The 13,063-nt window shown below is 47.7% G+C and overlaps 1 protein-coding gene across 5 annotated transcripts in view; it reads right to left on the bottom strand.

Annotated features, from left to right (window-relative positions):
* Positions 1 to 13,063, bottom strand: part of GBF1 (golgi brefeldin A resistant guanine nucleotide exchange factor 1) — a 122,389-nt gene that overhangs the window by 7,826 nt on the left and 101,500 nt on the right. For 3 of the 5 annotated variants that reach the window (XM_060034195.1, XM_060034196.1, XM_060034198.1), the window contains 21 exons: positions 11,455 to 11,602; positions 10,893 to 11,116; positions 10,202 to 10,370; positions 9,566 to 9,777; positions 9,127 to 9,225; positions 8,340 to 8,534; positions 7,938 to 8,127; positions 7,204 to 7,344; positions 6,792 to 6,880; positions 5,639 to 5,841; positions 5,037 to 5,160; positions 4,628 to 4,753; positions 4,276 to 4,358; positions 3,389 to 3,625; positions 3,014 to 3,107; positions 2,466 to 2,642; positions 2,071 to 2,135; positions 1,862 to 1,985; positions 1,369 to 1,440; positions 1,124 to 1,218; positions 711 to 864 (listed from right to left, as the gene is read on the bottom strand). In XM_060034195.1, the coding sequence (XP_059890178.1) occupies positions 711 to 864; positions 1,124 to 1,218; positions 1,369 to 1,440; positions 1,862 to 1,985; positions 2,071 to 2,135; positions 2,466 to 2,642; positions 3,014 to 3,107; positions 3,389 to 3,625; positions 4,276 to 4,358; positions 4,628 to 4,753; positions 5,037 to 5,160; positions 5,639 to 5,841; positions 6,792 to 6,880; positions 7,204 to 7,344; positions 7,938 to 8,127; positions 8,340 to 8,534; positions 9,127 to 9,225; positions 9,566 to 9,777; positions 10,202 to 10,370; positions 10,893 to 11,116; positions 11,455 to 11,602 (3,021 nt within the window). The remainder of the gene's footprint in view (positions 1 to 710; positions 865 to 1,123; positions 1,219 to 1,368; positions 1,441 to 1,861; positions 1,986 to 2,070; positions 2,136 to 2,465; positions 2,643 to 3,013; positions 3,108 to 3,388; positions 3,626 to 4,275; positions 4,359 to 4,627; positions 4,754 to 5,036; positions 5,161 to 5,638; positions 5,842 to 6,791; positions 6,881 to 7,203; positions 7,345 to 7,937; positions 8,128 to 8,339; positions 8,535 to 9,126; positions 9,226 to 9,565; positions 9,778 to 10,201; positions 10,371 to 10,892; positions 11,117 to 11,454; positions 11,603 to 13,063) is intronic. The other 2 variants (XM_060034197.1, XM_060034199.1) reach the window with 1 other exon arrangement.

Genomic DNA, 13,063 nt, shown 5'->3' on the forward strand with positions numbered 1-13,063 from the left:
CTAGGGCCTGTGCTTTTCCATCTTAGAATAAGCTTGTCTGTGTCTACAAAAAAACCTTGCTGGGATTTTCATAGGAGTTGCATTAAACTTACAGATCAATTAAGGGAGGAATGACCTCTTCACTACGCTGAGTCTTCCAATCCACGCATATGGTATGCCTCTTCATTTATTTGGGTCTTCTTTAATATCTTTCATTAGCATTTGTAAGTTTCAGCATACAGATCCTATACATGTTTTGTTAGGTGTATAGCTAAGTATTTGATTTCATTTGCAGCACTTGTAAATGGTTTCATTTTCTATATGTTCATTGTTAGTATAAAGAAATGTGATTAATTTTTCTGTATTGATCTTATATCCTGTGACCTTCCTGAACTCACTTCTATACTGTTTGTCTTTTATAAATTGGGTGAAGAGCTCTCAGGAGGGTCCTAAACATGAGAGCCGGGAAATCAGGTATGGGGCTGGGACTGCCACAAGGCAGCAGCCGTCCAGCCCTACTGAGCAGAGGTGCTGAGTACTAGCTTCATACCTGAGGCCATTCCAGATTCACTCTCAATGTCCCTGTTAGACTCCCCTAGCCCTGTGGTAGGTTACTGGGCTCATGCTATGGGGCACTAAATGAAGTCTCTGTCTCAGGCCATATCCATAACTGATACTGTGGCTTTAGTCCCTTGTACACCTTCCTGCCTTCCCAGCTGCACTCAGCTTACCTGGCCACTGATCTCTTCTCTCCGGAGTAGCCTAATGGCTAGGCGCAGCAGCCCCACCACTGCCCGCTCCACAAGGAAGCAGAAGTCCTGTGCCTGGACACATAGGTGGTATAGATGGTCTCGAACAGTCTGCCACACACAGCCCACACGGTCCCTGAGAAACATAAGGGATGAGGATAGTCTCAGCTGTAAAGGCCACTGGGCAATAAGCCTCTTTTTCTGATTGAGGCTAGGTCCTTCAGAGCTCAGTGGTATTATACCCTAAGCAGGCAGCTATAATGAGCAAGCTTCTCCTCTACTGCCTATAGCTTCATGTGCTTCTTGTCCCTAGAGCCCACTCTGCAAGATTACTCTAGGCTTCCATCCCTTTGGTACAAGCCCAGTATGAGGCCTGCCTAAAGACTGCCTTCTACCTGTTCTCCAGCACAATCCTCAGCAGCATCTCCAGGCAGAAAGCAGCATCCTCTTCATCATAGGTCTCTTCATCTGGTGTCACTGAGACCAGAGCCTGGAGGAGAATAATAGCAGGAAAATAGACATGGAGGAGAAGCCAGCCACTGGCCCACCCCTGACAGAAACTGAGGCATACACCACTATCCCTGTCTCCCCTCCCGGACCCAGCCAGCCCTTTCACCCCTCTTCCCTCTTCACTCTGTACCTTCATGAGCTCCTGCAGTGACTCCAGCTGGAGGAATTTGCTTTCTGTGATCATCTTTTCTGGGTCACATTGCTAGAGGCGGCACAAGAGAGGGTTTTTTTTTTTTTTTTTTTTTGCTGTACGCGGGCCTCTCACTGTTGTGGCCTCTCCCGTTGTGGAGCACAGGCTCTGGACACGCAGGCTCAGCGGCCATGGCTCACGGGCCCAGCTGCTCCGCGGCACGTGGGATCTTCCCGGACCGGGGCACGAACCCGTGTCCCCTGCATCGGCAGGCGGACTCTCAATCACTGCGCCATCAGGGAATCCCCGAGAGAGGGGTTATTGATAAGGACTAGAGGGAAGAGAATGTTCCCAAGAAGCCAGGGAGAGAGGGCAGAAGGAGTCAGCTCTGGTCACAAACCCTAGATGACCCTATTCTTCAGTTCATAGGACAGTGTCTATCTAGTAGAGAAGGGTCTAGGCTTGTTCACCAGGGGTAGGCAGGGGCAGTTACCTTGATACAGTCCAAGGCCATTCTCTTGGCCTCTTGGCTCTCAGTGGATGGGCCCCGCACGCTAGACTGCTCAGTACCACTAAGTGTCAGCCAGCTCACAAAGCTCAGCACTGTTGACTCTCCTCTGTAGAAAGAGAGTACAAGCTCTAGTGAGCTCCAGAGTTCTAATCCTCCCTCTGCAAGGTCTCCAGCCTCTGATTTCCCCTCACCGGTTTGATGGTGTCTCTTCCCGTTGTAGAGAGATCTTGCCATTGGGATCCACAAAATCTTCTACCTGGAAAATCAGGTCAAGAATAATTTCTTTCCACATGCCCTCTGCATTTCCTGCTCTGCCATGCAAAGTTTTCTGGCTTTCTTCCTTTTGTTCTCTGCCCTACACTATTGACTGGGCCCCTCCAATTGATGACTGGCAACAACTTCTACCAGCCTTCCTTTACAGCTATCCCCATGGCCAAAGATCTGCGGTCTTACATTTGAGGCGTTCCTGGTAAGTTTCAGCATGCATCAGGCCCAGTGCTACTCTCAACCAGTTCTATATGCAGACAGTACGTAATCTTGGAGCTCTTGCCTTGTTATTATTGATTAGTCTCCTACCAAGAATTACCTCCACCATAGCCTTGGGCAGCAGTTGGGCTCGGAAGAGCTGCAGCATGGCCTCCATGATATTCTTCCAGCCCTCCCGCAGGATGTCACCATGACGATGGGCCAAATGGAATACTGTCTTGGCTGCAATGTGGGCTTTAGGGTTGCTTCCAAACACAGTGGGCAGGTTCTCAATGGACTGGAAAGGAAGATGAGATGAGGCTTAGGGCCTGGCAAATGTCTTGAAAGGAGATTCTCTTAGGCCTCTACCTATGGTTCCTGAGGGTCCTTCTGCTAGTTCTGCTTCAATCCCCCATAATACTGGTGGGAAGGGCTACTCTGGCTAAGGCCTTCTCCACTATTGCATCTCTTCTCTCATCCCCATTATATAAGGTAATGCTATTCTCATCCTAGGGTGTGTCAGACAGAAATGGCTAAGCTCTACTGTAGTCCAGGGGTAGTGAGAGAATATGCTGATGGAAACCAGCTCCACAGATAAAGGGTAGGTCTATGGCTGAAAGAGAGGTCATCCTTTGGAACTCCAAGTACACAGTCCCTGTCCCTGCTCACCTCACTGCTGAGAGCTGTGAATTTGCATAGAGAGATGATGAGATTGTCAAACACATCACTGAGGCCATAGTGGGCGGAGATCATGGCGCACTTCCTGTAACGTCACATATCAGATACAGTCACTGAAAGGCCAGGCAGCCCTTCCAAGTCCCCAAGGAGGCTTGCTTGGGATTCTTCCCTAATCAGTCCCAGGAAGAAACCTTTTACTCTTGAGTCTGTTTAAGACTGAGCTTTCCCAAGCTTCAGCCTCCCTGAAAAACTCAGGAGGAACCCATTCTAAGGAAAATAAGAGTAGGAGTCAGAGAGGCATGGAGGCAACCAAGTTAAATCAAAGAGGTGGAAGGAGATCCAAGACCATAGTCAAACTCTGGCTACCTGAAGCCTGAGATGGCTTTTTGGATGATTGTCTCCTCAAGGCTTTTGTCAAAGACATAAGAAAGAGCAGCAATAGTGGGGCCCCAGGTCATGGTGAAGAGGTCAAGATCGTAGCTGCCAGCAGGCACACGTAGGAATATGCCTTCTGGGGTGGCACCTCGATGAAGCAGCACATTCCATACATAATTCTCCCGAACCAGGCCTGTCTGCTCCTCAGGCATCACAATCTCCTCATTCCTGTCAGGAGGTAACAAAAGGAGTAGGTGCACTGCTCTGAACCTGACTGGTTACAAACTAGGACAAGGGGCTTTCTGCCCATTACTGACACTTTCCTTCAATGAGAGGTCATCAAAACTGCAGCTCAGTGGTCTGCTTCCCTCCCCACCAGTGGCACCAAGGAGAAAGAAAGGAAGCATCCCATAATCTCCAAGCCCCATCTCTAAGTGGGCCTTTAGTTCTATAGTAAGATCTCATATTTTTTCTGGGTATGAGGGGATGAACAATTCTACCTTTTCTGATTTACAGTAGAAACCTAAGTGTCCCAAACCTCATCCTCTAGTACCCATCTTGGGTTCTCTACTAGCCCCATAATGCATCTTGCAAGCTAGACAGGAAAACCCAGCTTCTCTGCGTTTGGAAAATGGGGTGATGACATTCCACTTAGCAGGGGCAGTTTGGATCCTGGCTCAGGGTACTAAAGTTCCAGTACTATTCAGGCTTCTTTAAGGAATAAATCAGTTGGGGGAGAAGGGGCTGCCCAGATAAATTACGATGCTAAATCCAGGGTGTATGAGTCACTGCAGTCTGATGTGACTCCAAAATCTGGAGAAGGAAGTAGCGTGCTTCTCCTTAACAGAGATGCTACACCATTCTCTACGCATACTCACTTGATGGCATGGTACATGTCCTCCAGAATGTCTTGCTCAAAGTCCTTGCCTCCATTCACACCTTTTAGATTTTTGCGAAACTCCTAGAGACAGGGCAATAAGCTTTACCCGCCATGTGTCAATGCTGAAGCCCCACTCAGGGAACTCCTGGGTCTGTGGTAAATAGGACTTTAGGAAACAGTAAGTGACAGAATCCACTTCCCTACCCCAGTTCCTCTTCTGGATTGGCCAGCACCCCCTGACTCCCTTGGACAGAAGCTTGTCTATTGTGCCCACTGGAAAACCCATGTCCTTCCTGCTACCTCCAAAGCTGTGCTGGAACTGCTCTGCCATGGCTGGGATCCAATCTTACCTCCAGGGTCATGGGTGCATTTTGCTTGCGAACATTGTGGTTGTGCTGGTCAGTATTAAGCATGATGACAGCATAGGCCAGGGCAAAGCAGGCATCGCTATTGGCAAATGGGGAGCCATTACAATTCTGAAAAATCAAAGACCCCACCTATGTCAATGCCCTTCTCTGGCCAATCAAACCCTCACGACCAACCCACTGGTCAATGATGATAAAGAAGAAGGTACCAGCCAGAAAGAGGCCCATCTCTTGCCAACTCCCTGATGGAAGCTGGCCCCTCTATGGGAAAGCTCACTGACATTGCTCTCAGCCTTCTTAGGAGACAGCAACTGGGTCCTTCAGTTGAGGCCATAGAAACCCTTAGTCAAATTAATTTGGGATGCTGGGCTCAGTCCCTGCCACTCAAACTCACCCTCCAATGTTCTGTGAATGCCTCTAGCAACCTCTGGATGACTGGTGCTTCCCCGGGCAAGCGGAAGGCTTCCAGGTAGAGACGGAGAGCTTCATCCAGCCGCAGACCCTGAAAGCTGAAGGTGCTACAGGGAAAGAAAGAAGGACGAAAGGCTTAAGATGTATAAGCTGCAAATGTTGGGTGCTCTATTAGCTACAGTCCCACTAAGCTTCTCCTATTGGAACAGAAAAGGCTGAGAGCTCTGGCAAAGGGGAGGTATCTCCTAGGTCATCTCTAACACAGAACCAGAATTTGACAACCTCTAAGCTTAGTACTCTTCACATCAGTGTGCTCCTACATAGAAACCTCATCCCTGGAACCCAGGAACCTACCCTGTGCTCAGGAACCCTACTCCACCCCTTTGCAATGTTCTCTATGGAGAATGGAATGGTGCCCAAAGCTTTCTTGCTGGAGACTCTTTCAGATCCAAAAGATATAAATCTTGGGAAGAGGAAGAGTGTATGACCTGGGTCACCATCAGGAACTGACTGGTACTGTTTTGAACTGTCTGTCCCCCCAGGCTGATCCTCAACTATGTCCCACATTTCTTGCAGTTTCCTCACCTCACAAAGCTCTCCAACAGGTCAATGTTTTTGCGGTCACTCACAAACTCTCCAATCATTTTCTTGTCCAGCCGAGGGTTCTCTCGCAGCCACTGGGCTACCTCTGTGTTGTCCATTGGGATGGTGAGGAGACCTTTCTCTTGCAGAAACTGGATCCCCTTCTTTGGTTTCTGGTTGAACTGCTCTGTGCCAGTAATCAGCAGCTAGAGAAGAAATACAGGAGGTGTCAAAAGCTGCTCTGCCCCTAAACCAGACAAGGGCAGGTCTCCATCACAGTCCACAGCTGGTCACCTAATGGGCTCCTAGGACATGGTTCTAAGTCACTCCAGAACTAAGGCTGAACCATATTGGCCCCTAGCTTTACCCAACTCCATGTTTAACTAGAAGTGGCTGAGGAGCTCCTTTTTACTCCTTTTCTGAGTGCTAAAGATGCACAGCACTCTCCTCCAACCTGAGAACCAGAGAAAAAAAATATAAGAAAGAGACTAGAGAAGGTTTTCTCTTCTCTCCAGTATTAGAGCTGTTCCTGGCATCTGTTTACAGACTAGCTCGGATTCCCCTTCTTTCTTTGGCTTCCTAGCTCTTAAGGCCCTGGGGTTTGAAAGACAAGGTGAAATAACTGCAATGATAACTTTTTGACTGTCTAGTCACAGCCCTGCAATCAAGGGCACACATAAACCAAAGTCATTTAGGCTGGCCTTACGAGGAAGAAAGGGTTAAACAGAAGGTTTTCTTTGTGTTAGAAAACCAGAAAGTACAGTTATTTGAACTTTACTAAAAAGCACCAGAATAAATGTCAATTCCCTTTTATTGCCAATCATCACCCCAGAGCTCGAGATGACCAATAACCTTCGGTGACCCACAGGATACCAGCTTCCAGGGCTCTTGTCACCACAAGTAACACCTGACTCTCAGCTAGGGCAGCATTTGCCCAGGAGTACACAATAGGAGATGCCAATTACATGGCTTGGGAGTAAGGAAAGGGCTTCAAAGGAGATTGGGGGGTTGCTGAAGCTCCAAGAAGCTCAAAAACTATCCTTGGGAAGCTGTTCAGTGAGCTTAGACTCTCCCTCATTCTCTGAGACAGAAACCCAACAGAGAACACCCAGTCTGAAGTGGGTAGAGGCTGAGCTCTGGGGATATCTATATATACCTTCTTTTTATTCTTAATTTCAATCAACTCCCGTGGATCTGGCAGGAGACAGGAAAATCGAGGTGGCTTCCGGGTAAACTTTTTGTCAGCTAGGAATGGGAGGAAGAGAGGGAAACACCAGTAAGACCTCTTTTTAACCAGGATAATGACTTTTGGAAGGATGCTGATATACTCTCTAGTGAAAAAAAGGATGCCTCAGAAAATTTCTTGTCCTCATCAGTCTTCCCCTTCCTTAGAAGTCCTATCTTCTAGGGCTCCAAATGTTTTCTTTCCTCTCTCTGGGTCTGAAGGCATGGTGAGCAGCCAATGTTCATTCAGGTACTAACCTAGGGTATTTCTGCTCCCCTCCCCTCTGTTCTCTAACAGGCCTTCCAGTTGAGGGGGCTTAGGACGATGGATACCCAGTACCCACCCCCAGAGTCACCAGCTTCCTCCAGATCACTGCATCCTGGTTTCCCATGTTCTGCTGGCAGCCGCCCTCCACCTGGCACATGTAGGCCTGCGATGTCTGGGGCCATGCCTATAGCCTTCCCATCGCTGGCTGCTCTCTCAGCTGGTAAGAGAGAAGAAGGTAAATGAAGACTGATGGTGTAGGAAGCCAAGCAGAGCTGCAGGAGAATCGAGCTTCAGGCCAAGGAGATCTGCATGTTCCCACACAGGTCACCGGCCCTGACAGGACAAACCCAAGCCCAAATAAGTAGTCACTATCCCAGGTCAGCCAAGCATTAGCTTCTACAATTTAATAAAGAGATTATGCAATCACTTTCCCTGATCTTCTGCAACCTCAATCTCAAGGAAAAGTTAGAGATTAATTAGAGTGGAGGCAGGCACTGGGGGTAGGAAAAGGTAGGGCCTGGAGCTTTTAGGCACAGAAGTCCTATATCCTTTAATCTATATTCTCTTTTCTCCCCATAAAGAAATAACAATTCTGTAAAAATAGCTAAAGCATGGAAGAGGAGAAAGGGAGAAGTCCATGAGTCCTGCTAATGTGCCAGCCTGGTCTATGATTCACATCACCAAACCTCGGAAACACAGAATTAGGAGTACTTTGGAGGAAATGACATAAGGGTAGGAGAAAGGATTCAGTGAGTAGAGAAGGGATAAACATAGAACCCTGGGATCCTCAAAGAAAGAAATGCCTCTCACTATTGTTGGCTTCTCGAGTGCCATCTACTGCCTCACAGCCAGGTCTGGCTGCTTCTTTCTTTTCTTGCTGGGTAAGGTTGTTGAGGACTTTGGCTTGGCAGTGGGCCTCAGTGCTGTCAATCACTGTCAACAGGGCATCAAGAGACAGCAGGTGTGTTGTATAGAGCTGACCAGACACAGGGAAGGAATTCTGGAAAGTAAACAGATACAGGAGACTTGGGGTTAGAATACTTTTCCAAAAATCCTAAAACCGCCCATAACTTCTACATTGCCTTAAGATACACTTCTTCTTGTTCCCCAGCTCTCAAGTGTTTCGTTCCCTATATGTAGCATCCTCACTACCACTAGAGAGATCTCCTTAATAAAGTCGTCTTTCTAGAGGTCAGTAATAATGCTCAGCACCTTGGACAGCAGCTTGGTGAGATCTTCAAAGAGGTTGGAACAGTAGTAGTCACAATCATAGTTGATATAGAGCTCAGTGACAAAGCTGGGGATGTGCCAGAGCTGCACAGTGGCCTCCAAAGCCATCTCCTTCATTTCATAAGGCATCTTGGGGTTCTCCACAGTGATGATATCCATGAGCTTTTTGATGTACATCTGACAATAATCCAATAATTGCCATTTGGGTGGGGAAAGGATTCAAGATAGGAAGAGACAAATTGGACAGGAAAAACATTAAACAGGAAGCAGACGCCTAGCCAGAAGGTATGCATTAAGAGATACTTAATGGTATTCCATCCCCTAAATACGTCCCCCTCTTTGTCCTTCATGATGGGGGAGGCCTGGCTCTCTACCTCCTACCTGATCAAGTTGCCCATTGCCCTTTTTGTGCTCTCTGTGTGAGCCTGATTTGGTCCTATTCAGAGTTCCCTTTTGCAATTTAGTGGCGAAGCCAGCTTGACTTGCCTGCCTGTGTTGCAAAAGAACTGCAGACAGAAGAGTTTTACCCACTCATGGTGAGGTTACCTGCCAGTTCTCATATTCGGGTTCTCCCATTTTATAGCCAGCCAGGTTTCTCTGGGCACCTCTTAAGTTCTTCACTAAAGAGGAGAGCCAATGAACCAAACTATAGAGGCTAAAAGCACTCTCCTCAGAAGCCACCAAATCCCACTCCTGCAGCATGACAAAGCTGACCCGAATGAAGGTGCCATACATCTTCCTATTTTTTTCCCAACTTCAAGAAACTCACCTCTAATTGGAACTTGAGGTGCTCCCTCATGCTCTCAAACAGTAGGAAGCATACGCGCAGGGAAGCAGCATAAAGGTTCAGTCGCTCTACGCTGAGTAGCTGGAGATCACAGTAGGATGGGCTATTAGGTTTCTGAACCTGACTGTGGCTCAACCAAGAGAAAGCAGGACAGCAAACTGTGGGAAGTTGTCACTAAGGTCATGTGCTCTGAGGGAACTCTATATCTAGCCATTCCTATGTTTCCCTTTGGTTGCCAGAGTCCCCGGGGAACTACTGGAGTCCTCTTGACTATGACTACTGGTCAGTAGGGGAGGTAGGTTCTTTCCTGGGTCCTATACTCTTCACATGAATCAGCCAAACCTCCCTGTGTTCCCCTGGCCCTTGAAAGACCCTGAAAAAAAGCCAGGTGTTCGGAGTCCCTCTAGAAATCCAGTCTTACCTGGAATAAGTGGCGGCACATCTCATCCTTGATGAGGCCCAAGAGGGTTTGGCACTGGGCTACAGGGGCCGACTCAAGAGCCACTGTCAGCAAATGCAGTCCCATGTGGATCATAACCTCTGAGTTGTGGCGGTCGTGTGGGTTGGTGAGGGAGATGAGGAATCGGAAGAGCTCACGGATGCAAGGAAGACCATAGGGGACCAAAGCTGTGCCTGGGAAAGGCCAGGAGGGAAGTGGGACTGCTAAGAAACAACTGGCTCGATTACTTGGCCTAGCCTGCTCTGCATTATACAGGCAATTTCAGATAAGTGATTCTCTTCAGGAAAAAAATGGTTTTTTTCTGGGGCAGTAAGGAGACTAGTCTCACTTACTGAAGGGAATCAGAATTGATGATCCCACCTTTCTGTTAAAAGTCCCAAGCTTTCTATTCTTCCCTCTCACTTCCTATTGTCCACCAAACTCCCTCTCTGTGTAAGTTAGGGAAGGGCTCCATCCAATAGTCCTCTTGCTTGATTCCATTTCCTGACTAGAAAATGGCGTAGGACTTGGACCAGCAGACACCTTGGGTCTAAGATGGTTTAGGCTCAGACAGCTTAGTGGGTAGGATGGGGGAAGAGCCTGCCTGAGAGTACTTACCTTCTTTCTGAGAGGACTGTGTAAAGCGCACACCCCGGGGGTTGACGTAATCCATGTCATGGACAGAAGCAGAGTCAGAGTGGTCAGCAGGAGATGTGCACTCCTCTAATACTTCAGGGATGGATTCCACGGATGTTGATTGGGCCTTTTCCACATGGGCCCCTTCCTGCTATGACCAATAGTGGGGAGGATACAGGAAAAGAGATGAGGCAAGAGCAACTGGGAACTTATTTCTCTTAAGTATCTGTCCTCCAAGTGTTTCTAATGGACCGCAGGTGTAGGGCCAGCTCAGTGGGCTGTGAATCAATGCAAGATGGTTCAGGGAAGGAGTACGATGAAGGACTCAGAAAACATCACCTGAGGCATCAGTGACCTACAGTGACTAGAGCCCCAGAGGCAACAGAGGCCCTCAGGAGCTTGGATTTAGATCATTAACTTCCAGAAAAAGCCATGGCCAGCATCCTCACCTTTGCCAAGTACTGCATGTATGCACAGCTTGAAAATCCTGTGAGCTACCTCTCACAGTGAGTAATGCTGTGGTTTTTCTAGGTAGCACAGCTAATTCTAGCAAACAGGGAAGAACCTCCTGCCCCAAACTTCTTTTGAGCCAAGGCCTGGATAAAGAGCCAAAGGATCAAGCCAATTCCACAGCAGAAGACTAGACAGGGGTTTTTAGAAATCAAAGCCGTACCTGGGGGTCAGGTTGCTCAGGAACCCCTAGCTCGCTGCTGCCAGGCTCTGCAACTGTGCTGTACCCTGGAGAGCCAGGTTGCTCCAGGTCAGTGAGGTCCTCTTTGGAGGTGGTCTGGGAGGAGAACTCCAGGCCACTGTCTGTAGAGGGGCTGACCACTGCTGAGGCAGCTTCTGAACTTGCAGAGGAGATGGGAGTGGGTACATCTATGAAGGGCATGCCACCTGCCAAGCAAAGTGAGTGAGGCTTGAAGAAAAGAGACCCTGTGGGAAACACATCCCTTCCATGGTACCGTTTGTTTGTTTTTCCTAGACTGCATATTAATTTCTGCATATGCTTGGTCTCTAAAGTAGTCAGAGTCCCACTGGAAGGAGAACAACCTTAAGTCACTGTGAATTGCTAAATGGTCACAGTTTGATCTGACCTGGAGTTTTCCCTTTTTGCTCTCAGTAGAAAGACCACAGCCCCTCAATCAGTTGGTCTTCAATGTCAAAATTCCTGAGAGAGGAAGGAACTTTTCTTCTATCTATTCTAATCAGAAGAAGCAACTCAGGGTACTCACCAGTGAGGTTAGAGGATAAGCTGGTTCCACTGGGGGTGGGCAGCTCTGAACCTGGTGTGACTTTGGTCATATGGCGGGGGGGTCGGGGAGATCTCTTCTGTTTCTTCCACTTAGATGAATCACTCATGCCTCCTGCTCTCATTTTCAGCTGGAAATATCACACCTCATTAGCACTGGTATTCAAATTAAGATTGTATCCCTAGAAATCTCCCTTCTTTTAGTCCTACTGGTCCCTAGAAAATAGTCTATACCCCACATCTGTGCCACAGTAAGAATCTAGACCATCAGAGCACATTCCTACTCCTCTAACTTGCCTTCTACTCTTGCCACTTTAAAGGTCAGCCTGAGAGCCTCCAAGTGGAAGATGACATTCTGGTTTTAGGCTGGTCATTGATAAGGCCAGCCCTCATACATCACTCTGCTTCCCTGAATAATGGGTGGCAATCCTCAGTCCTGAAAGCGTAAGGGCAGGGGGTCCTTTGCCCAAAGCTGCAGATCTTCAGGCCCTGGATCCCTGGGCCTTCCTCCTCAACTACCTGCATAGTAGCCTCCTACTCCTAGTTCTTATCCAACCGTGAGAGTCTACTCCTTCCCAGCCAAACTCTTAGCTTTCCTATTACTTCATGAACTGGGCCTAGATCCTAACCATATCCCTTACTGTGGGAAGTCTACATCAAATTGGTCAAAGAAAGGTTCATTCCTTGGAATTAAGGAAGGAGTGGCATCCCAGTTGATTTGTGGAGTTAAGGATGAAGGATTATGTCATGCTGCTGCTCTGCTCTCTGCTGCTCCCAACTTTGGTATATAAATGAGACCTCCTGTCCTTCTCACTGCTTTCAGATGGTAAGGCTACTGATTTCTTGGACTCTTGCTCTATTCCATTTCCCTTCCTCTTGCTGCATTTCTCTCTCTCCTATAGCTTCCTTTTAGTCACAAAGGAAAATCTTTACTCCCATAGCTTCCTTTTAGTCACAAAGGAAAATCTTTATCACCTACTGACTACCTTAGGGTATAGGTTTTCATGCATTTTTCTCCACCCTAAGTTCACAGCTACTTTGTTTAAGCCCATTTCATTTTCTTAATCCTGATGCCTTCTCAATTACAGTTTGCATCCAGTCCTTCTACAGTTATATCAAACTAGTCCTAGATTGATAGACCATTCCTGGAATGGGCAACAGCAATTCTCTTCTAGGAACCATTAGAATGACTCTAAAAGGGAGTAGAAACAATTTTTCTCCCTGCCTCTTTCTAAAAGCTGAAAATACCCATATTATCCTTGGCCTATTCAATTCCTTCTGCTATTTGAAGGATAAGCCCCTCTTCCTCCCCCAAGTCCTCCAGAATCTGGACAACCTTTGATCCTTTGCTTAGAAACCACATAATTCTTCCTTCCATACTCATATCTCCACCCATAAAGGAGACAGGCCCAACAGCTGAGCCCCACCTCCAGCTCTTAGTAACATAGCAACAGCCTCACATTGGATTTACACTTTTTGTCCCTGCATCTCCAAAATGCCAGCAGTCATATGCCTAGAATAGAGCTTCAAGTGCTCTGAGCACTGTGGTTAAGCAGGAACCAGGATGCTCCCTCCAGAAACCACTGAAGCCC

The sequence above is a fragment of the Delphinus delphis genome, chromosome 16, assembly GCF_949987515.2.
Source record: "Delphinus delphis chromosome 16, mDelDel1.2, whole genome shotgun sequence".
Lineage (NCBI taxonomy): Eukaryota > Metazoa > Chordata > Mammalia > Artiodactyla > Delphinidae > Delphinus > Delphinus delphis.